Genomic DNA, 27,844 nt, shown 5'->3' on the forward strand with positions numbered 1-27,844 from the left:
CAGGGTTTGATGAGGGCCAAGGTAGGCAGCGGGGGCAGTGTCTTGAGTGTACAGGGTTTGATGAGGTCAGATCAACATATGGAATGACAGAACAGATGAGCTCCATATAGAGATTTAAGGGTGGCAGCGGGGGCAGTGTCTTGAGTGTACAGGGTTTGATGAGGGCCAAGGTAGGGCCGGTCCTTCATTTTCGGGCCTGTTGAGAACTCCCCGGCTGCCGGGCGCGGGCACTGATAAATTTGTGGCGGGCCCGTCTACAGTTTGAATGGACAGGTATCAGTCAAAAGGGAGACATCGAACAGGAAGGATGGATGGGGAAGGATCAACATATGGAATGTCAGAACAGGTCAGTTCCATATATGGAGATCTAAGGGTTTGAGGTCAACAGGGATCTCCATATGTGGTCATTTATTATGTGCTTAATATTGATGACATTAGGGATCTCCATCCCTGATGATGTCACGTGATGTCGCGAGGCATGACCATATATGGAGACGTGTCGTGGGGTGACGGACTGACTGACGGGAAATGCACTTTTTCAAGCAATAACATGTGAAATCCAGCCTTCCAGTTTATGCTATGATCTTGGCTGGTTGTGCCATTGAGATGGTAGGGTATCATTGGTTTATGAAGCTGTTGGTTAAATACATAACAAATGCCCCTCTTTCCTGCACGGGACAAATGAACTGTTACATTTTAAATATACTTTGTCGAGTATTGCCCTGGAGGAGAACTCAAAAATGTATTAAAATGGTCTATGGCCCATAGGCTATTAATACACACAGACAGTGGAGTGAGAGACAGCAGGCAGGAGAGGGAGAGGGCCGCTGCTCCACCATGAGTCATGGGGGCTTGATGACTAGGCTGATCTGCAGCTTCACATCGATCTACTGTTTGCATGCACAGCGGCAGCGTGCAGTGCCGTGCGTCATAGAAGCAGCATTGGCTTCTCTCTAAATTATATGTCTCACCCTGCATCCCACTCCTCTCTGTCTGTTCCGCCATCCTGATCCAATTGCACATCCTACGAAATGTATCATTGCTGTCGGGCAGAAGCCTCTTTTCTATTTTTTCATAAATGAATGCCCTATTATATTATATATATATATATATTTTATACTGCAGTATGTGACGTGACGTGTGTTGCACAAAAGTAGCAAAATAGCAGATCTGCAACCTCACCACTTTCAGCTATTTTCACTATTTCAGAAAAATAGTCCCAAAATTCAGACAGCAGGTTAAAGGTATATTCAGTGATTTCACTTAATTCAAATATCACTTATTTTTTTGTTTTGTTGTGATAATCCTCCCTACTATAGAGTGTGCTGACCATATAAGGAGTTCCTCCCTGTCCCCAGTTAACCCCTGGGGGTCAAAAAACCTTAGGTTTCGTTTTTGACTCTCTATCCTGATTGGACGAAAGGCTGGGTCCCACAGCCAAAAACGAAACCTAAGGTTTTTTTGAGTGAAATCACTGAATATACCTTTAAATGTGGGATATATAAATATTAAACCAATGAAAACTATTAACAATACATACAAGGTTTCCCAACCAACTGTAACCATATAACACTCCCATGGTCCAGTGAGCTGTGTGTGTGGTCTGACTGAATCCCACACACTGGCAATCTCCAATTCTCCTCGCCACAGCTCCAGTCACATAAGCAGGTCTACAGGGCAGTGCTCTGTGGAACACCAGAGCTGGTTTCCACAGCTGGGCCTGGGTCTCTTCGGTGCCTCTCAATATGCGGCGCTGCTTGGCAGTGGGCCGTGGTAGAGGGGCGGGCGGGTCTGGTGTGCGTAGAGTTGTGTAAAGTAAGTAAGACGAGAAATGCAGACAAGGAGAAGGAGAGGGCTGAATGAATGAGTGGATCCAGATAGAGAGAGACGCGAGCTGGTGAGGGAAGGGGGGGGGGTGTGCAGGCAGGCAGCTAGAGGTACATTGAGATGCTGAATGGGTTGTGTAGCCCTGGTGGATCAATGAGGCACATGAACTCCTACATGTATTCATTCTCACTGAAGCGTGCCGTATCCCCGGACGGTCTCTATACTCTGTCTGCAAGTGTGTCAAATGCACATTCATGCGCACGCCACGCACGCACACACACACACACACACATAGCCACACGCACAAGTTTGGGTGCATTTGAGCAGGTACTAGGATTTCACTGGTAAGTCAGGCAAGACAGATGTGTCATATAATATGTTCACATGCATGTCTGCTTACCTACACGTGTGAATATAATGATGTACAATACAGTCTGTAGGCTGTTGCTGGATATGTGCGTGTTTCAGTGGGTGATAATGATGATGAACGGCGATCTGGAGAAGTTGTGTGTGCCGTTTGTGTAGAGACGGTACTGTAGCATACATGTGTGTGTAGAGACGGTACTGTAGCATACATGTGTGTGTAGAGACGGTACTGTAGCATACATGTGTGTGTAGAGACGGTACTGTAGCATACATGTGTGTGTAGAGACGGTACTGTAGCATACATGTGTGTGTAGAGACGGTACTGTAGCATACATGTGTGTGTAGAGACGGTACTGTAGCATACATGTGTGTGTGGAGACGGTACTGTAGCATACATGTGTGTGTAGAGACGGTACTGTAGCATACATGTGTGTGTAGAGACGGTACTGTAGCATACATGTGTGTGTGGAGACGGTACTGTAGCATACATGTGTGTGTAGAGACGGTACTGTAGCATACATGTGTGTGTAGAGACGGTACTGTAGCATACATGTGTGTGTAGAGACGGTACTGTAGCATACATGTGTGTGTAGAGACGGTACTGTAGCATACATGTGTGTGTAGAGACGGTACTGTAGCATACATGTGTGTGTAGAGACGGTACTGTAGCATACATGTGTGTGTGGAGACGGTACTGTAGCATACATGTGTGTGTAGAGACGGTACTGTAGCATACATGTGTGTGTAGAGACGGTACTGTAGCATACATGTGTGTGTGGAGACGGTACTGTAGCATACATGTGTGTGTAGAGACGGTACTGTAGCATACATGTGTGTGTAGAGACGGTACTGTAGCATACATGTGTGTGTAGAGACGGTACTGTAGCATACATGTGTGTAGAGACGGTACTGTAGCATACATGTGCCTTATTTCCCAGCGCTTAAATCCACATTATTGTGCAACCCCACACACACACACACCCTTTGAGCAATTGAACCTATTCAACACTGTCAAGGCTACCGGTCCTATCCATTAAAACACACTAATGAGAACACCTGGGGTCAGCCACCGCGAGTCACGCAATCAAGTAGCTGTGTGTGTGTGTGTGTGTGTGTGTGTGTGTGTGTGTGTGTGTGTGTGTGTGTGTGTGTGTGTGTGTGTGTGTGTGTGTGTGTGTGTGTGTGTGTGTGTTTTGCATGCATGCTCATACTGTATCATTACCATTCCCGTTGCTCACGACATATCACGGTGGAATTCTCTGAACCAGCCAGGCAAGACTGTCAAAGCCTCTCCCAGGCCCAGGCATGCCAAGGACACATTTAACACTAACATTTAACACTGAGAATGTAAAATAGCTTACTGCAACAACAACACATTTAACACTAACATTTAACACTGAGAATGTAAAATAGCTTTTACTGCAACAACAACAACAAAATACAAGAACATGCCTTCACTTCTATGCAATTTCCTCCACCGCCCACAGAGTTATATTAAAAGGCTCAGAGAGAGTTTCATAAACAGTGGTAATATGCTTCCCCCCCCCCCCCCCCCCCTCCATTTGCTACATTTAAAAAAATCACACCCGTGTGAACTGAGTGGTGCAGCCCCCCCCCCCCCCCCCCCCCAATGCAAATTAATGTTATATTTACTGCTACAGTTGCAGTCAGTCAATAGGGTCCACTTCCACAAATGTCAGAAATAAAATGCGGGCCATGTTGACTCAACATGATATTTCTGCAAAATTTGAGGAAGCTCATCGGATTTATTTTCTGTAATGTATTTTCACAAGTGACGGTGCATGAAATTTTACATAATGCCAGGTCATTGTAAATAAGATGTAAATAAAATAATGGACAGTGACGCTGTCACATACTGTACAGTAAATAATATCTAAGTATGTGTATGTAATGTACAGATGAATCCACAAACGGGCCCAAGAGATTCTATCAACAGAATCTTCAGTTCAGCGACCATTTCACGTAGAGACCATAGACTGTAAAAAATATGGACAAAGCGTTCCCCGGGTCTAACATGAACGTAAAATGAAGCCTGAAATCCCTTGCATTCTAATGCACTGTAAATCGCCATCTTTCTAGATCCGTTTTGGCCCAGCTGGCCATTGGCTGGCTCCGTTTTGGCCCAGCTGGCCATTGGCTGGCTCCGTTTTGGACCAGCTGGCCATTGGCTGGCCCAGACAACGAGGCGGGACTTCCCCCCTTCTTCTCCGTTGGTTTTTATTTTGACTCGAGTGGGAGGGGAATCCCGATCATAGACTGTAACGGTAGCCACGCCCCTCAGAACATACGCGACTTTATGGTAATTTCTTTTAATTAATGGGACCATAATTTTCCAAAAAGAATATTATGACATTAGAAATTAGACTTTAAACTAGTGACTGGAAGAAGAAAGTATTCACGACCATGTTTATTAAGGTAACACAGTCTAGGTGAAGTTGGGCCAAAATACATGGGCCTCTATGGAGCTATGGGGCTTTTTGGGTCCGGTCCAGCGCCACAACAGGCCATTATATGAACTACCGATTTCAAATGAGGCTTCACGAAATATCTGGCTGACTGCCCCCCTGGTAGAGACTAAAGGCGTCTGTTCTATTTTCATGCATTGCTCAAAATGGATATTCACAAAAGTACCCTCCCAGTCTCCCACATACATTCACATTGTATGTAGATGCTCATATTTTGCATTACATCCAGCTCAGCAGTTTAGACATCATTGAGAATTTTGTTTACTATAATCCCTTTACTTATTTCCTTTCTTCAATGAAACAAAGGCAAAACTGAAGTAATTGCTTTCGGAGCCACAAAAGAACGATTAAAAGTCAGTACTATAAGCTTCAATCCGTACATTTTAAAAACCACAACCCAAGCCAGACATCTTGGTGTAGTGATGGACGTGAATTTCAACAACCACACTAAGACAATTTCAAAGTCAGCCTACTACAACATTAATAATATACGAGAATTAACCCATTCTGACCGGGCACCCATTTTGGTGTTGGCATCATGTCGTGCTTTAGCTATTGAAAAATAGCAGATCTACAAGCTCATATCGCGCCACCGAGTGGCGCGATACGAGCTTGTAGGTCTGCTATTTTTGAAGAATCGAAGAACGACTGACATTTTTAGAATCTGATCTCAGGTCAGAATGGGTTCGTCAGACCAGTGTGTGTCCAGTTGGAAACCTCGTATGAATCTGATCTCAGGTCAGAATGAATTAAAGGGCTTACTGTATGTCTCAGCAGGATTTGGAAAAACTTGTCCATTTATCTTGAGTAGACTTGACTACTAATATGTTAATAGTGTCTTACTAAAACAAACCGATAACAGACTTGACTAATATGTTAATAGTGTCTTATATGTTATATTAGTGACTAATATGTTAATAGTGTCTTACTAAAACAAACCCATAGACTTGACTAATATGTTAATGGTGTCTTACTAAAACAAACCGATAACAGCTGCAGTTGATTCAGAACGCTGCTGCTCGAGTCCTAACTAATACTAAGAAAGTATCATGATGTCACTCCAGCTGTCAGATCAGACTTAAACTGGCGTCCTGTCTGTCTAATAATTTATTTCCTAAAACTACTACTGTTGGTTCGTACAGCACTGAATGGTGAAAGGCCAGAATACATTTCTGATCTTTTGTGTGATCAACAATCCGACAGGTCATTTTATCATTGTTGGTTGAATGAAATGTAGAGATGTTTGCTGTTCAGCGACACGGGCAGAATTAGGCAGAATTATTGGAGTTAATTTTTATAAATTAAATATTTAAGTCAGCTTATACGACAATATTGTGCTCTTCATTTGCATACATGAAACTGGCATGTGTTGCAGATAGAAGAAACTCATATGTATATAATCAGATTGATTGATTGAAGTATTTATTAACATTTTGGAGAATTGGGGTCCACCATGTTCAATTCATCATAACATTTAGAGACAAAATATATACAAATCCAGTGAAGCAGTGAAAGATACATAACGCCAGTCTTACCCAATACCAAATATTTCTGTTTTATTAACACAAGGCTGCTCATACTTTAAATATGAGGTATAAAATACAGCAGCCTTGTGTTCATAAAACAGAAAGATTGGGTATTGGGTAAGACTGAAATTATGTATCTTTCAGGACCCTTCACTGCTTTGTCTCAACCATTACTCAATGGCTCTGGTCTCAGCCACCACGGTGGATATTTTGACATTCCGTATTTATTTATTTTTTATGTTGCCACTACTGTTGGAGCAGCCATAAACTACACAGGTTCATCTCGATGTTATGGGCATCTTTGTAATGTTAGTGTTAGTAAAAAAGCAGGTAAAGGAGTAAAGTTTGAGGCAAACTAACATCAGTCACTCTGCCGTTCACTGTAGTGGAAGAGGTGCGCCTGGTGAGGGTTTTACCCCCGCAGCTACGTCGAGTCCGCCTACAGGAAATACGTAGGCTGCGACCATGAGACCTTAGGCCCAATCCCAATCCACTCCCTTTCTGACTCAATGAGCCCTCACTGACTTCATGTGAAGTCTGCGAGGGATTGAGGGATGTCCCATTTGAAATCGTTAAGTCAGTGAGGGCTCAGCCCCTCCCCTGTATGTGCCCTTTGCCAAAGTCAGCGTCGATGCTGACTTTGGCAAAGAAATTACCCACAGTTCATAGCGTTACCAGTGGAATGAGGGGGATCCTCCGAACGTCAATCATTTAGCTATGCAAATTAGTTATGTATCGCGATTAGAATGTCAACAAACACAATAGTGCTTTCTCACTGTGCAGACGGAATGGAAGGATATAGGCTATATATTTAATAACAATAATAAGGGAAACATGATGAGAAATGACTAATGAGCAAAGTAAAAGAATATGGAAATGAAATGTATAATGCATATTATATATATATGAATATTACAACTCATATCACACAGGAAAGTGTATTTATTAAACTAATAATAAAACGATCAGCTTAAATACTAAAATAGACATGATAGACATGTGTAAATAAGCCAAGCATGTAGGTAGGCACTGGCTGTGAATAAGGACAGTTTTTATAAAGTGATGGAAAGTGTCATGAATGGCGGACTCATCTTCAAAGTGCTGTCCCATTTCTTTCACAACAATTTGGAGCCCTTGCAGCCTCTCACCCTCAAGCACTTACAGCTGACGTCATTAAAGTCAATGAGGGTCCAGGGCTCAGGGCTTGAGGGAGGCAATTGGGAGTATAACTCTATGCATGAGACCCGCTACGGAATCGGTCTATAGTCGAGAAGTGGGCGGAGGAACGCCATCTTTTGGATGACATCGTCCGGCGACAGCCAAACAGATTCATTTGTTGCTTTGTTTATACCCTCCAGAACGGCGATACGTTTACAGTACATACGATAATAACAGCAGAGTTGCGAGTGTGTGTGTTGTGCATAATGTCCACTGAATGTACTGCTTAACGCGTATCATAGTGTTCAAAGGCCTATGTGTCAAATACGGACAGGCCAAACAGGCAGAGAGAGGCTATCAAACACATCTGGGAGGCTGCAGACAGATATACTGCATTCTTACTACGCTGCTGCTGCTGCCCATGGCTTCTGTGTTATCAGAAGATTGTTGATAACATTTCTACACCGAGAAATATACCATGCAGTTGCTGAATGTTGATTCATTCTTATTTTGTGGAGATTATTTGGTTTTTGTCACATTCCTAAGCCAATAATTTGATGCCCGGCGGAGTCTATCCGCAAAGAGCAACAGAACATTTTGGTAATGCAGGCTGCTGTGAAGAACATCCACGCCCCCCCCCCCCCCCCACACACACACACACACACACACACACACACACACACACACACACACCACCATGACCACATCGCCCACAATTTATGACTACATGATGTAACATAAAACATGCAAACCCATTCTCTAAATGAAATGAGCATAAATAATACAACAATAAACAATAAGCGTGGCTGGAGCCCTAGGCATGCTGGGACAATGGGACATCTTGCCAATTTAACCTCCCAATACAAAACTAGATGTAGATGTTTGAATGTGTGAGTTTGTATGAACACACTAACAATAATAATGCATTATTAAATTTCATTTGTACAGTGTATTGCACTTTACATTTACAAAAATGTTAATAATAACCCATTCTGACCGGGCACCCATTTTGGTGTCAGCATCATGTTATGCTTTAGCTATTTAAAAATAGCAGATCTACAAGCTCATATCGCGCCACCGAGTGGCGCGATACGAGCTTGTAGGTCTGCTATTTTTGAAAAATCGAAGAGCGACTGACATTTTTAGAATCTGATCTCAGGTCAGAATGGGTTCATCAGACCAGTGTGTGTCCGGCGGAAACCTCGTATGAATCTGATCTCAGGTCAGAATGTGTTAATAATGAAGGATTTTATAAAGGTATGCAGTAAACCGTCCTACAGTATGAGGCAAGTGTCATTGCTCTGGACTTGAGCCAGGCGGCTCAAAGCCCGATTTATACTTTGTCGTCTGCCTGTCCCGCGTCGGAAATAGCCAATCTACAAGTTCACAAAGCGCCGCAGACTGGACAGCACATACATTAAGCCATTCTGACCTGAGATCAGATTCATAACGAGGTTTCCGCTGGACACACACTGGTCTGATGAACCCATTCTGACCTGAGATCAGATTCTAAAAAATGTCAGTAGTTCTTCGATTTCTTTCAAAACTAGCAGACCTACAAGCTCGTATCGCGCCACTCGGTGGCGCGATATGAGCTTGTAGATCTGCTATTTTTCAATAGCTAAAGCATAACATGATGCCAACACCAAAATGGGTGCCCGGTCAGAATGGATTAAGCATTACATTACACCATCTGAAGTGCATTCAGCCCCATCTGAAACTGCTTTCAAATACGTTTTTGAGCCAAATGAAAAAGGCTCCATTAAAACAGCATATTAACTCTGTCTAGCTCGCTGGAGCGCGTGGGAGAAGAGTGGGCATATGAAACAAGTACAGTACAATAGGCTGGGCATGCAGTGGGGTTCGTGGGCTGCGTCAAGCACGTCATCGCACGACAGTTTTGCACACGTCGAAAATAGCAGACCTACAAGCTCACAGCACTATGACGAGTTGTGAGCTTGCAGGTTTGCCACTTCTGGCACGACACCGCTGTACGATGGAGCATAAACTAGAAAAAGTCTCCACCAGGGCAGGTCAGGTTGTGGCCTCCTGGTGGCGCTATAACAGGCCAATGTGAAAAGGGTGCCATTTCTTCTTACGCCTTGGATGAGGCATTTTGTTCCAAAAATGTGTTTTGCAAAAATCCATCTGTTGGTGGCACTATAACAGGCCAATGTGAAAAGGGTGGGACATATCCCATATATATATATATGTGTGTGTGCGCATTGTAGAATGTTTTGAGGATTCTAGAAGTGTTTGTCTAGAGCCCTGCAGATAATCGCTGACCAGTTCAATAACTGTGTGTGTGTGTGTGTGTGTGTGTGTGTGTGTGTGTGTGTGTGTGTGTGTGTGCCGCTGACAGGTGCAGAACATCAGCCAATCCATGGAGGTCCTGGACCTGAGGACTTACAGGGATCTGCAGTATGTGAGGAACACAGAGAGTCTGATGAAGGTGGTGGATGGAAAGCTGAAGACAGCGTCTGAGAACCCTCGCAGTCTCAACCCAAAGAACTTTCAGGTACACCCAGCTGTGTCACTAATCCTGCATGGTTTCAAACACAGTAAAAATCCTCTATGTTGGTTTAACTCAGACAGCGTAGCCGTAAGGGTCCATTTGGTTAAATGGTGACCATGGTAATGGAACCTTTTGGCTTCGGTGCTCACCGTCTTACTGCTGTGGAAAGAAGTTTTCATGCTAGCAAAAGCTTTTGGCTTGGACGAGATGCGTGTCGATGGGTTTCCATGGTAAAAGTTTGATATCTCAAACCTGGCCAGCAACCTGTGAAGCATTACGAAGGAGAGAGAAATCTTGTTTATACCCAACTACAGAAAAGTAAGCAGAGGTGGTATCCCTGGAGGCTTGTGTATAAAAATAAACTGTCTGTGTTTGTATGAATAGAATTAACTTAAGTTACACTAGACGCCACCGTGATTACATCTAACATCATACTGTATAGTTTGAATTTGATTAGGTGTTTTTTAACAGTGAGATACCGTAATGATAACGATAATCAGATCCACAGCATAGTAAGCGGTACAGTATGTGCTCCCATCTCTATCTCTATCTCGCTTTAGTTTTTCTCTCCGTCTCCACATCCTGACCCATATCTCCTCCCATATCAAAGCTGAGAGAGTCCTATGCATTTCTCAGTGAATATAGTAGGCACTCATTAAAATAAAATTTCACGTAAGATAATGGATAATGGATTTAGGCCTAAGGCCGATTCTAAAAACGCCTCTAAATCCTGACCTAAGGTTTCTGAAAAACTTCAAATATTTATATAGCAGCATCAAAAAAATTAAATTTTTGAATACTGTACATACTGTACAGAACCTAAATATGGGTGCCCGGCCTGAGGGGGTAAGATACCAATAGGGGTTCCCGCCCAGAATGGGTTAAAACTGCAAAATGATTTATTTACCAAAATTCCTAAATTCTAAATGATCATATTATGTTCATACTGCACTGCAGTATAAGCATGACAAGTGATTAGTGTGCATCACGATTCCATGCCGGATTTATTCAGAAATCCAAGCATGAACCGTAATTCCCATTGATCTCACAGGCAGAAAAGCACCATCTAGGATGTATACGGTTATTATCCTACCATGACATGACATGAAACAAGCTCACATCACTGTACATATTCTAAATGAAATGCTTGCAATGATCAGTCCGTCAGTGGATGGATGGAAATGACATTATAGCCGTCTAGTAGCTAGCTAACGTTATTCACTCAAGTGACACTATAGCTGGTATCATGATGGTTTAATGTAGTGTGACTGTACAGGAGCTATTCATGAGATGATGTCTGGGGATGAATGTACAGGAGCTATTCATGAGATGATGTCTGGGGATGAATGACATTGAATTATAATCAGTCTAGTAAGATTATGTGGTTCACATTATGAAAGAACTAGAGCTGGGACTCGATTAAAAAAATTAATCTAATTAATCAGAGGCTTTGCGATTAATTAATCTAGATTAATCGCATTTTAATCGCATATCATTATTTGACCCGAGAACAGTGAGAAAGCAATTTTTTCAAATGGATTTTGGTATACTAGTGAATCAATGAATAGTGAATACATAAGTTTAAGCAATAAAACATTGTTTTTGTAGTAATAGGGGTAATAATTCTTTATTGAATAATTGCGATTAAAATGCGTTAATTTTTTTAATGCATTAATTTTTCTGTAGTTAATTAATCGTAATTAATCGCAATTAGTCCCGGCCCTAGAAAGAACCACATGTTGAGTAAAGATGTTGTAGTAATGACTACGGTAGGTCAACTTCACCCCCGACCCACACAATAGACACTGATCGGTTGTTGGTTATTTTGACGCTGTAGGCCTACTATCTGTATTATTTCACAATTTTCATTTTATAGGCTACATCACTTTCCCTTACCTCCTGTTTTTTTATATTAATATCTAGGTATAATCAGATGGTGGTGACCTGATCGTCTACAAATGTAGACAATCTTTTTATGATTTGAGGTTTGCCACAATTGATTTTGTACAAGTTGAATGTGTGGGCATTGCTGCTCCAATTATTAGTCGCGGTTTTGTGAAAGCACTGGGGTAACAATGTGTGCTATTGCACACTGATTCCTAACATGTATACCTCCATTCACTAGTAACAATGTGTGCTATTGCACACTGATTCCTAACATGTATACCTCCATTCACTAGTAAAGCACTGGGGTAACAATGTGTGCTATTGCACACTGATTCCTAACATGTATACCTCCATTCACTAGTAAGTGAACTAAAAAAGAATGAATAGTCCATTTTTCCAGAAAAAGCCTTATTGAAAGAATTCAATGAGTGGCAGTGTAGGCCGTGTAAAATATTATTGTCTGAAAGAGCCAATGGATGAGTTTAGGCTACATTGGCTGTACATAGTGCCTCAACACCAGCTCCACAGAATCCTTGGTGACGGTCAAAGATGCATCAACACACAAATAAATATTCCCATATTCGATCATACTGCTTATAGGGAAGGCAATATATTATTTGATTTTTACTTTTATTTCACTGTAAAAAATCTCCTCCAAGGTCCCTGATTCTGAGCGGACATCCCATAGCTTGGAGGGATAATTGCAATTTTCTCTGTGTTTGGCTAGTTCATTCATAGAGTATTAAAAGGATAGAGACTAAACTGGCGCGAAGCTCCGCCCCCTCCGCTATTCATGTCAGTGGAAGTTGCTCAGTGGCGTTTTGAAGCACCCGGAAGGCTGCCGGAAGGACCGTCTATTTCCGCTGATTCAGCATTTGGACACCAAATTTTGGTGTCCAAATGCGGAAGTGCAGCTGGGCTTTAACACTGAGCGCCCGGTTGAAGTGCAGCTGGGCTTTAACACTGAGCGCCCGGTTGAAGTGCAGCTGGGCTTTAACATTGGGCGCCCGGTTGAAGTGCAGCTGGGCTTTAACATTGGGCGCTCAGTTGAAGTGCAGCTGGGCTTTAACATTGGGCGCTCAGTTGAAGTGCAGCTGGGCTTTAACATTGGGCCCTCGGTTGAAGTGCAGCTGGGCTTTAACATTGGGCGCTCGGTTGAAGTGCAGCTGGGCTTTAACATTGGGCGCTCGGTTGAAGTGCAGCTGGGCTTTAACATTGGGCGCTCAGTTGAAGTGCAGCTGGGCTTTAACATTGGGCGCTCAGTTGAAGTGCAGCTGGGCTTTAACATTGGGCGCTCAGTTGAAGTGCAGCTGGGCTTTAACATTGAGCGCTCGGTTGAAGTGCAGCTGGGCTTTAACATTGGGCGCTCAGTTGAAGTGCAGCTGGGCTTTAACATTGGGCGCTCGGTTGAAGTGCAGCTGGGCTTTAACATTGGGCGCTCGGTTGAAGTGCAGCTGGGCTTTAACATTGGGCGCTCAGTTGAAGTGCAGCTGGGCTTTAACATTGAGCTCTCAGTTGAAGTGCAGCTGGGCTTTAACATTGAGCGCTCGGTTGAAGTGCAGCTGGGCTTTAACATTGAGCGCTCGGTTGAAGTGCAGCTGGGCTTTAACATTGAGCGCTCGGTTGAAGTGCAGCTGGGCTTTAACATTGAGCGCTCGGTTGAAGTGCAGCTGGGCTTTAACATTGGGCGCTCGGTTGAAGTGCAGCTGGGCTTTAACATTGGGCGCTCGGTTGAAGTGCAGCTGGGCTTTAACATTGGGCGCTCGGTTGCACGGGGTTTCCTCGTCATGAATCCACGGGTCCGCCTGCAGTCCTTCCTCTTACCACTAGGGCCCAGCGCTTCAACGTTGGAGTGCATATAGCTGGCCCCTTGAGTTCATTCCATTGTTCGATCGTTAGGCCAATTAGCCCATAGCATGGAGGGAAGATTGCTCTGTGATTGGCTAGTTCGTTGTCAGGCCAACTGGCCACCCAATGGTGTAACTTCATCAGTGATCCAGTCAAAGACCCATTTATAGTGCTGGCCCTGCTGTTGCGGCCTCGCCAATAAACTATTGTATCTCCTGGCCACCAGCACTCAACATAATATCACAGAGCAGAGTGAGGAAGTGTCTCGCATTTTTTACTTAACTATAGCTCAATTTAATATAATGGACAACCCATTCTGACCGGGCACCCATTTTGGTGTTGGCATCATGTTATGCTTTAGCTATTGAAAAATAGCAGATCTACAAGCTCATATCGCGCCACCGAGTGGCGCGATACGAGCTTGTAGGTCTGCTATTTTTGAAAAAAATCGAAGAACGACTGACATTTTTAGAATCTGATCTCAGGTCAGAATGGGTTAATCAGACCAGTGTGTGTCCAGTGGAAACCTCGTGTGAATCTGATCTCAGGTCAGAATGGGTTAACTTTACACCATCTGTTTAACCACATGATTACTGGTGTCCCTATTATGGGCGTGTCATTATAGGCGAACATTTGACAAAAATAGGAGAACGTAGCATCTCTACAGGCTCACAACACCTATTGCGATGCATTGCCCCACATCAATGTTGTACACATTGAAGGATTGTGTCTGCCCTTATACGAGCTACAGTAGGTCCATCAAACAAAACAAGGATTGTGTCTGCCCTTATACGAGCTACAGTAGGTCCATCAAACAAAACAAGGATTGTGTCTGCCCTTATACGAGCTACAGTAGGTCTATCAAACAAAACAAGGATTGTGTCTGCCCTTACGAGCTACGGTAGGTCCATCAAACAAAACAAAATAAATGTCTAAGAATAGGCTGCTAATAATAGCCTATGACATTTTAAAAACCACAACCCAAGCCAGACATCTTGGTGTAGTGATGGACTTTCAACAACCACACTAAGACAATTTCAAAGTCAGCCTACTACAACATTAATATGTAGTTAATATATAGTTAATATATAGTATATATTAATATACGAGAATTAAAGGGCTTACTGTATGTCTCAGCAGAATTTGGAAAAACTTGTCCATTTATCTTGAGTAGACTTGACTAATATGTTAATGGTGTCTTACTAAAACAAACCCATAACAGCTGCAGTTGATTCAGAACGCTGCTGCTCGAGTCCTAACTAATACTAAGAACGTATCATGATGTCACTCCAGCTGTCAGATCAGACTTAAACTGGCGTCCTGTCTGTCTAATAATTTATTTCCTAAAACTACTACGGTTGGTTCGTACAGCACTGAATGGTGAAAGGCCAAAATACATTTCTGATCTTGTGTGATCATGAACAATCCGACAGGTCATTTTATCATTGTGTGATTTTTATGTTATGATGATATAGGCCCTATGTCATCATAACTCTCTCTCTCTCATTAGCAAGCAACAGTGCAGCACTCTCTCTCTCTCTCTCTGTTTCTGGCACAACAGCGCCCCTACTGGTACTAATAGTCATACTGGTGCTCATTAACGTCACATAGGCGGATAGGTGAACAACACGGACATTGCTGTTCCTTGGAGTGGTTGCACCACTCAAAAACTATAGAATACTTTAGATGACATCGCACAACGTTCATTGTTATGAGACCATCATTATCTAGGCAAAGGCCAGACAGATCTTGTCCGATATTATGATTTGGAAATTGGTATCACCATTATTTTGCATTTGGTGAGTTCCAACTTCAATGGAACCCACCGTTATGGTGAGAAAAAATATGAATACTAAATTATCTTGTGGGTTATAATCTCTCTCCCCGACCCCTTCCTTTTGTTAACGGTTGATGAGAGCCGACTACCAGATAACATTAACCAACCAACAGCTAACTAAATGTGTCCAAGGTTTTTGCTGCACTCCATGGGCCCAACAAACTTTGCCAGATTTAATGTACTGCAATCTCACTTTCTTCACAGGTCATAAAACCTGGTATGCCTCTCCATAGTGTACCACATAAACATACGCAATCAATTTTCCAACTATCTCTGTGTAATTGAGTCACTGCACAGAGGCAATCTGAACAAATTCACATCATGCACTTGAATTATTAAACCCCTAGACGTAAAGCAAGGGGGTTTTTTTGTCTGTTTTTCTAGCACCCTTCCCTCCCTTTCTCTTCTCTGCATCTCTAGGCTACTGTAAATTTAACATTATGCGGACAGATCTTCGGTTAATAGGCACATATATTCACTATAGTACAGTATCTCTCCAAGCATAGGTGCAGCCACTATCTGTGAGCCTTTTTCTCTTCCTCTCAGTGGGCTGTCTTGTTTGGCCTTTCTCCACATTCCTCACACATATGGGATGGAGCGTAAAATAGTTTGAAAAAGATACCTTGATAAATGTTAAGTGTTCTTTGCCACTGGGACCCGGCCTCGGCTATAAGGGATGAGAATGAGAGGGCCACGTTTTGCACTCTCTGCATTTTATTAAAGCCATTGAAAAGGAGGTAATGAACATGTTGATGAGATTAGTCCATCAATAAAGCCCGAGATGACTGAACATATGCAGAACGATATACATCTGTTCTCCAGGCAGGCGCCTGAATGCAACGCCGCCATCCAATAAAGACAAAAAAAAGGCCACAAGTCTAAAAGGCAGGACTTGACTGGCGTAGGACGGCTGATGAATGTGTGCAGCTCAAAGTCGCCGATGGCAGAGCGTGGGAGATTAACGAGTGTGAATTCTCGTGCCTTGAAAGGGGAAAATGAGATTTATGATGCGGCGCTGCGAGGCTGAGAGCTGCTCCATCACCGGATTCGCGATAAACCTTAACAAGGAGGAAACAGCCCCTCCTGTGGTGGCCAGACTTTATTGATACACCTGCTGTATGGATATACCTTCCAACAGCAGGCAGCCTGGGTCTCCTTTCTGAGGAGGACACAGGTGCTGTCCATCAGGGAACATGATCAGTACTGTACAAAGATTAGGCTGGGGCAGATGCACACAACACCTAAAGACAGTATAAAGCCTGGAGCCCCACTGCAAAATGAGGTTGATGCGTTGTGACCTTTGTTGATCGGCTATTTCCCGCACAGGAAACCATCATACAATGAAGTAATATCAGGCTTTATGATGATGGGAATTGGATACAGGAATGCGGGCCATTTACTCACAATTCCAACATGGGCGGCAGTGGCTCAGGGGTAGGGATGGGAACCGTGAGGTTCACAGTTCGATCCCGGGCTCCTGCAGAGTTAGTGTCGAAGTGTCTTTGAGCAAGACTCTGAACCCCTAAATGCTCCTCATGTGCAGGTTGGTGCCTTGCATGGTTTCCTCTGCCATTGGTGTGTGAGAAATCTGTGAAATCTATGCGCTATATAAATGCACCATTTATATTCAATATTATCTCAGTATGCTCTTCGCTTACTCGTTGACTATACTTCGATCTATGTTGAAATGTTGTGTCCCGCGGACGACAGGAGCTGAAGGACAAGGTGACCCAGCTGCTCCCCCTGCTGCCCGTGCTGGAGCAGTACAAGGCGGATGCCCGGATGATGGTGCGCCTGCGGGAGGAGGTGAGGAACCTGTCCCTGGTGCTGATGGCCATCCAGGAGGAGATGGGCGCGTATGACTACGAGGAGCTCCGCCAGAGGGTGCTGCTTCTGGAGACCAGGCTCCACTCCTGCATGCAGAAACTAGGTGCGCACATGTTTGACTTAGGTAAAAAGTATCAATACTGCAATGTAGAAATACTCTGTAAAGGTCGGGAATTCAACATTTACTTGAGTAATAAGTATAAAAGGTATTGGAAATTTGGCATCAAAATGTACTTGAAGTGCCAAAAGTAAAAGTACTCATTATGCAGAATGTCCCGTTTCAAAAAGCTTTTGAAAATACATTTGTTGCTGTCCGGAAGAAAACATCTAACTAAATAAATATATATAAATCAATGCTATTGAAGAAAGCATCTAACTAAATAAATATATATAAATCAATGCTATTGAAGAAAGCATCTAACTAAATAAATATATATAAATCAATGCTATTGAAGAAAGCATCTAACTAAATAAATATATATAAATCAATGCTATTGAACACCCTTTACGTCTACGTTTGTTAAAAAAATATTTAACCAATGGAAAGTCTACAAAAAATGCTTAGACAAAAACCTCCTAACTCCACTTGAGCTGGATGCTCACAATGTGACGCATCGCAGCGCATTGTGAGCTTGTAGATCAGCTATTTTCAAATGGCCAAAATGAAGTGATTAATGTATGTTTTTTAATAATAATCAAAATCAACAAAGTAACTAAAGTTTCAAAGATGTAGTGAAATGAAAAATATGTTTTTCACACGTTTAGACCATATCCGTGGTCATCATATGGGCAATTGGGCATACCTAACAATGGATTAAAAAAAAGGGAACATTCTCGATGTTGTTTTTATATCAAAAGTCCATAAAAATAAAAATAAAACTTCCGTAAAAAACGTGTTGTTGAGGGCCTCGAGGCCCACATCAATAAAAGCCAATAAAAATAAAGCTCATCCATTTGATTCCCATTGCTAGACGTCCTCCGTCCTGATTACAGAAATCCTCAGTTTTTATCCAATTCAAGATGACATCCAGACAGTGTATTACTCAAGTCGTTTTCAACTTAATCGTCACGCTAAAATATGTATATAGGTTGTGTACAGGTTAGAAAAACATCCCCTGGCTTTTCTGATCTCTCTGTCAATGTAAACAAACCACTCTCCATACGCGTGGCCCATAGCCCGGAGGGATGCGACGCTCTGATTGGTTCAGAAACTTAGATCCTGCCGTCTGAGGGCTGAGACTTCTAAATAAAATGCCCCAAAAAGCCATTTCACTACACCTTTAAAGTAAATGTAGTGGAGTGAAAGTACAATATTTGGATCTGAGATGCAGTAAAGTAGAAGTAAAAGTATTGGAAATTGGTAAAGCAAAAGTACCCCAAAATGTTACTTAAAGGACAACTTTAGTTTTTTTCAACCAAGGTTCATCTTTTAGTTTGTTATTAGATAAACTAAAAGGTGAGTGTTAATCTTTTTTCATTTGCTGCTTTCTTTCGTTTTAGGGATTTTAGCTGTTTTTGACAGGGGGGCGGGGGTATTCGAGCATTGGGCTAAATATGTATTTTTTTACACCATTTTATGGTGATTTATTTTTTTATGGTTTACTATAGTCCCAATAAACGCCAGGAAATTACATCTGGCCACAGAAGATCACAGGATCTATTGAATATGAAGGTAGCCTACTGGGGGAAGGCTTATACTATGGCCCCTTCTCCACCGGTTGGTTCCCAGTGGGAACTGGTTCAGTTCTTTTTGGTTTTTAGTCCATGAGCCAGAGCTCCAAAATTGAAAGGTTAATTATGAATTGAGTAGGCAAAACCATACCTATATTAGATTGTTATCACCATTAAACTTCCCCAATTGAGTACTTACACGAAGACAATGATTTATTGTATTACAAATTTTACATTTTTAAATATGCAAATGAGGCATTATGTAGGAAAAAGCTACTACTGTGGAAGGGTTATCGTGTATTAATTTACTTGTATTGATCCTATAAACAATTAATATAGGGTATAGTTTGCCCACCAATTTTGGAGCTCTGGCTCATGGACTAAAAACCAAAAAGAACTGAACCGGTTCCCATTGGGAACCAACCGGTGGAAAAGGGGTCTGTGTGTATAGGCTCAATATGTCAGTTTGTCACATTCAATAGATCCTGTGATCTTTTGTGGCCAGATGTAATTTCTTGGGGTCTAGTAGGACTATAGTAAATAATAAAAAAATAAATCACCATAAAACTTACATATTACATATAAAAATACATATTTAGCCCCATGTTCGAATGCCCCCGCCCCCCTGTCAAAAACTGCTAAAATCCTTAAAACTAAAGAAAGCAGCAAATGAAAGAAAATTAACACTCATCTTTTACTTTCTCTAATAACAAACTAAAACATGAACCTTGGTTGAAAAAAACTAAAGTTGTCCTTTAAGTACAGTACTTTAGTAAATGTACTTAGTTACTTTACACCACTGATTATCAATGACCCAAATGTTCCTAACAAAACAATGACAAAAATGACATATTGCCTGAATGTGGACTAATGTGCTCGTGCTTGAATTAGCTGCATAAATTAAGCGGAATTGGCCCAGAGTTACTGAATAAATAATCTCTCTAATATGCAGGGTCAAATTGATGATTTGAAAAAAACCCTACATGCATAATCTGCTTATTAGACAGAAAATCCTAGTGGTGATTAATATATTTCTGTTTCTTTTGCCATGAAATTAAATGACTTCACGCAAAAGCACAGTGTAGCCATACAATGTGAACAGAACATGTCCTCTGCGGCATATTAAACATCCAGGGTACACCAAATGGACCATTTTAGATTCAAAGAAAACATAATGCACATCCCATTTCTCGGTGCTGCTGAGCCACTACAAAAACAGAATCATGAAAAACAAAGTGGGGTCTTGCAAATCACTTTTGAATGCTCCAAAGTTTGCGACAAACGGCAGATACAACGTTTCGAAACCCTTCCGGTCTTGTAGTATTAAAGAAACAGGAAATTGCATTTTTATATAAAAATAATATATCGAGAGTACCACTTTTTACGTTTTACATTTTTACACAAAGACGGATATACTGTAGGTGAAGTGAAGATATTATTTTGTCTACATAAATACAATGATGTGTCCAAAAACAATGTGTTTTATTTATTCACAGACAACAAACTAAAATAAGTTAAATGAAACAATCAAATTAGGCCATCAATCATAAATGGTAAAAATGGCAAATGGTGCATTTATATAGCGCCTTTATCCAAGGCGCTTTACAGAGATTGTGCATTACATTCACCCATTCACACACACATTCATACACCGATGGCAGCGGAAACCATGCAAGGCACCAACTAGCACATCGGGAGCAATTAGGGGTTCAGAGTCTTGCTCAAGGACACTTCGACAGTAACTCTGGGGGAGCCCGGGTTCGAACTGGCAACCTTACGGTTACCATCCAGGCACTCTACCCCTGAGCCACCGCCGCCAATCATAGCACTAGCAGACAAGTTGAGGCGAAAAAACACTTTCTTCAAAAAGTTGTCATTCATACAGAAACACACACATCAAGTTAATGTAACTTGTCACCACCTACGCTATGCAAGAAAAGAAAAATCTACAGCAAGAGTGATTAAACTGCAGGGATCATCAGAAGCAAAAAAGAAATGCCATGGACTGGTTATATCAGAGTGGTGATTGAGGCTTTCCATTAGAAATAAGTTTGAGGGACATAGACAATATGATATTAAATATTAAAAACTGTTTTAAAAGTCATGTTATAGCTGCTATAAGTAAATGCACGACATTACTTTACACCACTGCTCTAGACTAGATCACATTGGTCAATGTTGAACAAAGACCATGCTTTGTGTATAAAGCCTGGTTATTCCAGGGCCCTGGACAGTTCCCCAGCACCTAACAGTATTGTAGGCTGATGAATTTTGACAGTGCACACTGCATACAGTAATTAACAGAAATGTATTAATTTCACTCACCATTAAGGCGTCCTTATTCATTTTGGCAAATTACAGAAACAAACGTCTATCCCTCCCAGAACGGCATCAAAGCAAATCCAACTGTGTGAATTGTAGATCTGTATTTTAACCCATTCTGACCTGAGATCAGATTCATACGAGGTTTCCACTGGACACACACTGGTCTGATGAACCCATTCTGACCTGAGATCAGATTCTAGAAATGTCAGTCGCTCTTTGATTTTTAAAAAAATAGCAGAACTACAAGCTCGTATCGCGCCACTCGGTGGCGCGATATGTGCTTGTAGATCTGCTATTTTTAAATAGCTAAAGCATAATATGATGCCGACACCAAAATGGGTGCCCGGTCAGAATGGGTTCGTCCTAAATGAAGTGCATTGCCCCCAAATGAGCCCTTGTGGCTTGTGTGGTGCCACTGCTGCAACCAATTGGATCCTTATCGGTCCATTTGGTTCCACTTCTACACTCTCAAGAGTTAAACTAACTTTTACAGTGTACATACTTTGTTCTATGTCGATTCCTCCAGGATGCGGGAAGCTCACTGGAGTCAGTAATCCCATCACGGTACGCGCGTCAGGGTCAAGGTTCGGCTCCTGGATGACTGACACCATGATTCCCAGCTCAGACAACAGAGTGAGTCTCCTCCTACATCCCCTCTATGCCCTATACCTCCATAACTATTATATTACCCCTTTCCTCCTCCTATATCCCCTATATGCCCTATACCTCCATAACTATTATATTACCCCTTTCCACCACAAGCTTCCGGCACAATACACCCACAGAAAGTTACAGTATGTAGCTGCAGTCAATGACAAAACATAACCCAAACTCTGTCAATCTTACCACCAAATCATCCCCTCAGCACCAACCAGGCTGTCGTGAGATTTGCGTGACTGATTGACTGTAGTGCCTGAATGGGGCTCCTCGTGAGCAATGAGATATTGATAAAGAGACAGAGGGAGAGATGTGGCCAGAAAGCTGAGTCACTGAGGGAAAGCATCCCTCCCCTTCTCTGCCCTGTCCCCTCCCGTCACCGCTACTCCGGCTGATTCATTGCTTCATCATCAGAGACGAAATGAATGGCTTTGTTTGGGGCTAAAACTTTTCCAAATCACCTGGGTAATTACCGAGAGTGCCGGCATGTCAAGAAACAGATGGACAGTAATGGATTCCACTGATGACATGGGTCTGGCTCAACATGAGGAACAGCCGGGGGGGAAACGGTGAGGGGGTGGGGGCTGGTTGGTTGGTTGCTGGAGGTAACTGGAAGACGCTTTGCCTGGGGACGAGTGTCGGTCATCGGTATGGAGGAATGGGGATGAGAGGATGCCCTTTCCCCCATCCACCTTGTAGCATGGAGAGTAAATGGATTTTGTCGACAACAAAGGTCAATTCCTTTGATTAAATGCTCTGATCTTGTGCATTTAATCACCTCGCTTGCTGAGATCACATCAGCCCTCATATCAATCACTGGTTACATTAATAGCCAGACACATCACCAATATGATATTAGCAACCACCATATCAATCATGGTGATCACATTTGGGAAGGAGAAATGTCATTGGCTCTGGGGAGTCTGACAGAAAACATAGGGGGGGGGGGGGGGGGGGGAAGAAAACTAGGCCTGAATGTGTTAGAACCCCGCCCCCACTGGGACAAATTTAAAAGGCAGAGGAGAAACAATGCCTAATGCTCCATAATCGCCCCCTCCATAATTCAACTGCTGTTATGCACCACTGCCGGCTCCTCCACTCCACTCCCCAGGCACTCCTTCCCACTGTGGGAATCTGACAGTGTATTTGCCCTACAGCAGTATTTCCCAAACTTTTTCATGTCAAGGACCCCTAAATTGACACTAATTAACTTGCGGACCAAATTGCGGATTTGAAAACATATGCTAGGGACTCCCATAAGAGAAGATTTTTATGGCTCAGTGAATTTCGACCTGTTTAATTTCAAGGACCCCCAGTTTGACATGCATATTACTCTACAGAGCCCCATTTAATGGCATTTCTATCTCTGGGACCCCAATTTATATTGTAAAATCAATGATAATTTAACTCTGAGAGTCAGAGTTACAGACCCATAAAGCGTTATTCATAGTCTGATTGATCGGTGGTGAGGTGACCGCCGCAACTACAACATGACGTCACGGAGCCGCGGTGAAGAGCAAACCACCGCTCTGCCCAGCCCTTCTCTCTGTTTTTACTCACCACCGCTCCACGTTATTACAGCTCCGGTGGTCACCTCACCACTGAAAATCCAGACTATGAATAGGCCTTTAGGGTCCATTTGGTTACAAACTATCATTTTGCTCGGGACCCCCTGGAACTCCCTCAAGGACCCCACTTTGGGAACCACTGCCCTATACAGTATCTGGGAAGGCTTACAGGAGGGGGGGATTGGAAGCAACAGAAGAAAGAAAGCTCGAAATCTGGACATAAATCGTATATGGGCAAAATAAATATCGAAGCTGACTGCAGTTTAATTGAATCAATTAAAAGTTCTGATCTGCGTCTCAGTGGTATGATGAAGAGGATACTCAGCCAAACTGGGGCATGGGTATCAATGGTCCGTTCCAGTCATTGTGAGTGCTTGAGTGGGGAAAAAAGAGAGCTGCTAAATGGATTGATTTTCTATAAGTTAGGACGGTAAAGGGCACGGAGCTCGCACATTGGTTGACTGAAGTGCACAGGCAACATCTTCACTCCCACATACAGTAGAAATCAATAGTCTCACACACACACACACACACACACACACACACACACACACACACACACACACACACACACACACACACACACACACACACACACACACACACACACACACACACACACACACACACACACATTGCTCCATCCAGGCAGGTTATGATGGAACATCCTAGAGATAAAAAATACTGTCATTGTTTCCTCTTCTGTCCAGGTGTGGTCCATGGACGGGTACTTTAAGGGCCGGCGTGTGTTGGAGTACCGCACCATGAGCGACTTCATGAAGGGCCAGAACTTCGTGCAGCACCTGCTGCCACACCCGTGGGCCGGCACGGGCCACGTGGTCTACAACGGCTCGCTGTACTACAACAAGTACCAGAGCAACATCATCATCAAGTACCACTTCCGCTCCCGCAGCGTGCTGGTGCAGCGCAGCCTGAGCGGCGCCGGCTACAACAACACCTTCCCGTACTCCTGGGGCGGCTCGTCCGACATCGACCTCATGGCGGACGAGAATGGCCTCTGGGCCGTCTACACCACCATTCCCAACGCCGGGAACATCGTCATCAGCCGCCTGGAGCCCCAGAGCCTGGAGGTGCTGCAGACCTGGGACACCGGCTTCCCCAAGCGCAGCGCCGGAGAGTCCTTCATGATCTGTGGCACGCTGTACGTCACCAACTCACACTTGGCCGGGGCCAAGATCTACTTTGCTTATTACACCAACACATCCAGCTACGAGTACACGGACATCCCCTTCCACAACCAGTACTCCCACATCTCCATGATGGACTATAACCCCAGGGAGAGGGTCCTGTACACCTGGAACAACGGACACCAGGTTCTGTACAACGTCACACTGTTCCAGGTCATTAAGACTTCTGAGGACTAGGAGCTGGGGAAGACTGAAGCACTCGACTTAAGCCTGATTTATACTTGGTGACATGCAGCGTCGCGCGCCGAGAAATAGCAGACCTACAAGCACAACGCATCACAGAGCAACGCATTTTCAGCATGTAGGTCGGTTATTTTCGGTGCGTGACACCTTGTGCAACCAATTATAGATCACCCTTACCGCTGTGATCATGGTTGTGGGGCGGGCGTGGGGGGATGTCTAGTTGTGGTCTGGAGGGAGGGTGGGTGGGGGTGGGGTGTTGTGTATATGGACAGTGTGGACATTTCTCTTTTTTTTTCCTTCCTTCTTTTCTTTTTTTTAGAATTTCAATCTTCATAGAGTGCTACTATTCACATTCTGAAAAAAGAAAAAGAACCCACATCCCGACAGCGAGGTCGGTAAAGATATATTGACTGATCGCTTTTCTTTCTTTTCTTTCTGTGATGAGTAAGCATGGTTCTTTTTATTTGTGATGAGAAATAAATATCGACCTTTACCATTTAAAGCTTGTCCTTCGTTCATTGTCTCATCTGAAGTAGAGCCTCATCCTCTTTTTGAACACAAGAAAAGGACAAATATCTCAACGAGTCTTGCCAATTGCCAACATTGAGTTACAAGAACAATATCAAAGTCAGGATGTTAATGCTATTTTGAATACCCAAACCTGTGCAAATTTTAAGTATATGAAGGGAAAATTAAGAAACCTCATTCAAGGTCATCCAGACTACCATGCATTTCTTCTCTCTTTATTAATTTGGCACCACTGTCTGCAAACAGAGCAGTAAATACTGATGAGGCCAAATCTAGAGATTATTTAAGCAAATGAATTGATGTCTTTAGTTAGTCAGACATATTCCATAGGTTTAGATGTAAACAGCACAAAATGTAAGTAAAAACAGGCTTCCTTGAGGATTCATTTTGTAACCATGACAATTAAGTTATTGTCACCTCTACTAATATGCTACCGTTTCCAAGGTGATATTAACATAAAACGCTAAATATCTGAGGTACAGCGATACACAGTATTAAAATATCAGTGTTACTTTATCTGCTGTATTTGTATTCTCCCCTTATGGGTCTGTTTGATTACTCAGTGGTAACAGCCACTATATACAGTACATCCTGACTCCTGAGGCGCCTCTGAGCCACTGCCGCCCCCGGTTTCACTGTGTACTGAGAGGAAGAGCTGAGGTAAAGAGTGCAGAATGAAGATGTACTGGAGAGGAATCCTGACAGTGTGTACGTTATGTTCAGCCAGAAAAACTAGTCTTTAGGAAACACAGTGATGCCTGTTGCGGCATGGGGCCTGACAAGCTCCGATCTGCCTCATTCTTTCCCCGCGGTTGCTGCTACTCTAGGACCCTGCATGCATGTGTGCTTTCTGGAGAAGGATCACGCAGCAGGACTCCCCCTTGAATACACCCCAGTCTGGAGACCTTTTCATTGTGCATTTTGTATTCAGGTCAAGGGAAGATAAAAGGTAACAGAATTATTGAAGGCCCATTGCCATTCATAGTATCTCGGCTAATCGGCTATGCAGAGGGCACTTTGGAGAGGAGACAAACTCCTGCTGTGCTGTTGCTGTGTATATTATGTTCTTTTATTTGCCTTGTAAGAGATACAATGGTGGTTTTCAGTCCGTAGTGGACGTTGGCAGGGTATGATGGGTTACTATGGTGATCCTATTCATCTCAGATGACCTTTCTACAGTATGAATATGACACCATACTGAAGGAAATCCTCTAGAGTTAGACTAGACCTAGGCTATACCTACACTGTGCTACACAGGTAGTGGTCGACATTTAAAGCTGACAGGACTGTGAACAATAGCACACAGCTCCCAGCATAACCTCCCAATACCCCATGGATACACAGGAAGTGGAATAAGTATTGGGATACATCTATAATTAAATAATAATAATAATAAACATCATAATAATCATAATCATGAATATAATCATAGTCACATGCTATTTATCATAACCATAATTATTGATAAAAACAATGGATTGAGGTTATTATTTTTTGCATAACTGACAAAAATCTTTAAGAATGAAACTCGTTCAGTCAGTGAATTGTGATGAAATTGTAATTGATTACTTGACTGATGTGATTAGCCAAGACAGAAATGATACAATTTTAGTTTGAAACATAACATAGGCAAGACAGAGAGCATAATTGCATATTTCTTGGTAGGCCTACCTGTATTATTATTTTTTGTTTGACAGGAAAATCGTGTAATTTGTTGTTTAAGGTTGGTGGGCATAATGAGGTTTTGTAGTTGTGTGATTTCTGATCCCTAATGTAGATAGACTAAAGTAATTTCATACATTATTGCCATTATTACAATGTAGCCATTTACATGTGGAGGAGGTGCCGAATCTATCTTGAAATTATACCACACTTCACAACATCGATCGTGGTGGAAAACATAGATGTGCTAATCATTGTCCTGAATGTGATTGAATTCCACGACAGGATGTTTTGAAGACTAAGGTCACATTCTCACCTAATACTTCGGTAGACTCGATGCGTATGGGAGGAGAAGTTGCGATTCTTGCATATTTAATTTGCCGCGGTTTGCCTCCACACTGTCATCTGCAGCAATTGGAAACGCAGCAGGGGGGACCTTTATCAATGTGTTCCATTCATAAACTAGCCTACACAGTGAAATCTATGGTGATAAAATTATACTTATAACGTGTATGTGTCGTGCCGTCTGGGACTGGACTTCCCCCCCCTCTCTCTCTCTCTCTCACTATACGCACGCAGCCACGCACTGTTCTTTTGGTCATGGAGGCACCGCGCTGAGCGCACTAATATAACAGACAGCAGCGCAAAATGTTTACAAGTTTATCGAGATGAAAGTCCCTACTCCCCACTAGTCCCCACACAGTGACAGCACTCCATGTAAATCCCACCAAGGGTGGCTTACTCTTTACTGCAAAGTTTTGAAGA

At 42.8% G+C, this 27,844-nt stretch overlaps 1 protein-coding gene across 2 annotated transcripts in view; it reads left to right on the top strand.

Annotated features, from left to right (window-relative positions):
• olfm2a (olfactomedin 2a) overlaps window positions 1–25,095 on the top strand; it is an 87,898-nt gene extending 62,803 nt beyond the window's left edge. For both annotated transcript variants that reach the window (XM_083779379.1, XM_083779378.1), the window contains exons 3-6: window positions 9,726–9,881; window positions 17,161–17,380; window positions 21,800–21,906; window positions 24,209–25,095. In XM_083779379.1, coding sequence (XP_083635505.1) covers window positions 9,726–9,881; window positions 17,161–17,380; window positions 21,800–21,906; window positions 24,209–24,883 — 1,158 coding nt within the window. In that variant the 3' untranslated portion in view covers window positions 24,884–25,095. The remainder of the gene's footprint in view (window positions 1–9,725; window positions 9,882–17,160; window positions 17,381–21,799; window positions 21,907–24,208) is intronic.
• The last annotated feature ends 2,749 nt before the right edge of the window (window positions 25,096–27,844 follow it).

This window comes from Protomyctophum parallelum (assembly GCF_964188405.1).
Source record: "Protomyctophum parallelum genome assembly, chromosome: 13".
Taxonomy (NCBI): Eukaryota; Metazoa; Chordata; class Actinopteri; order Myctophiformes; family Myctophidae; genus Protomyctophum; species Protomyctophum parallelum.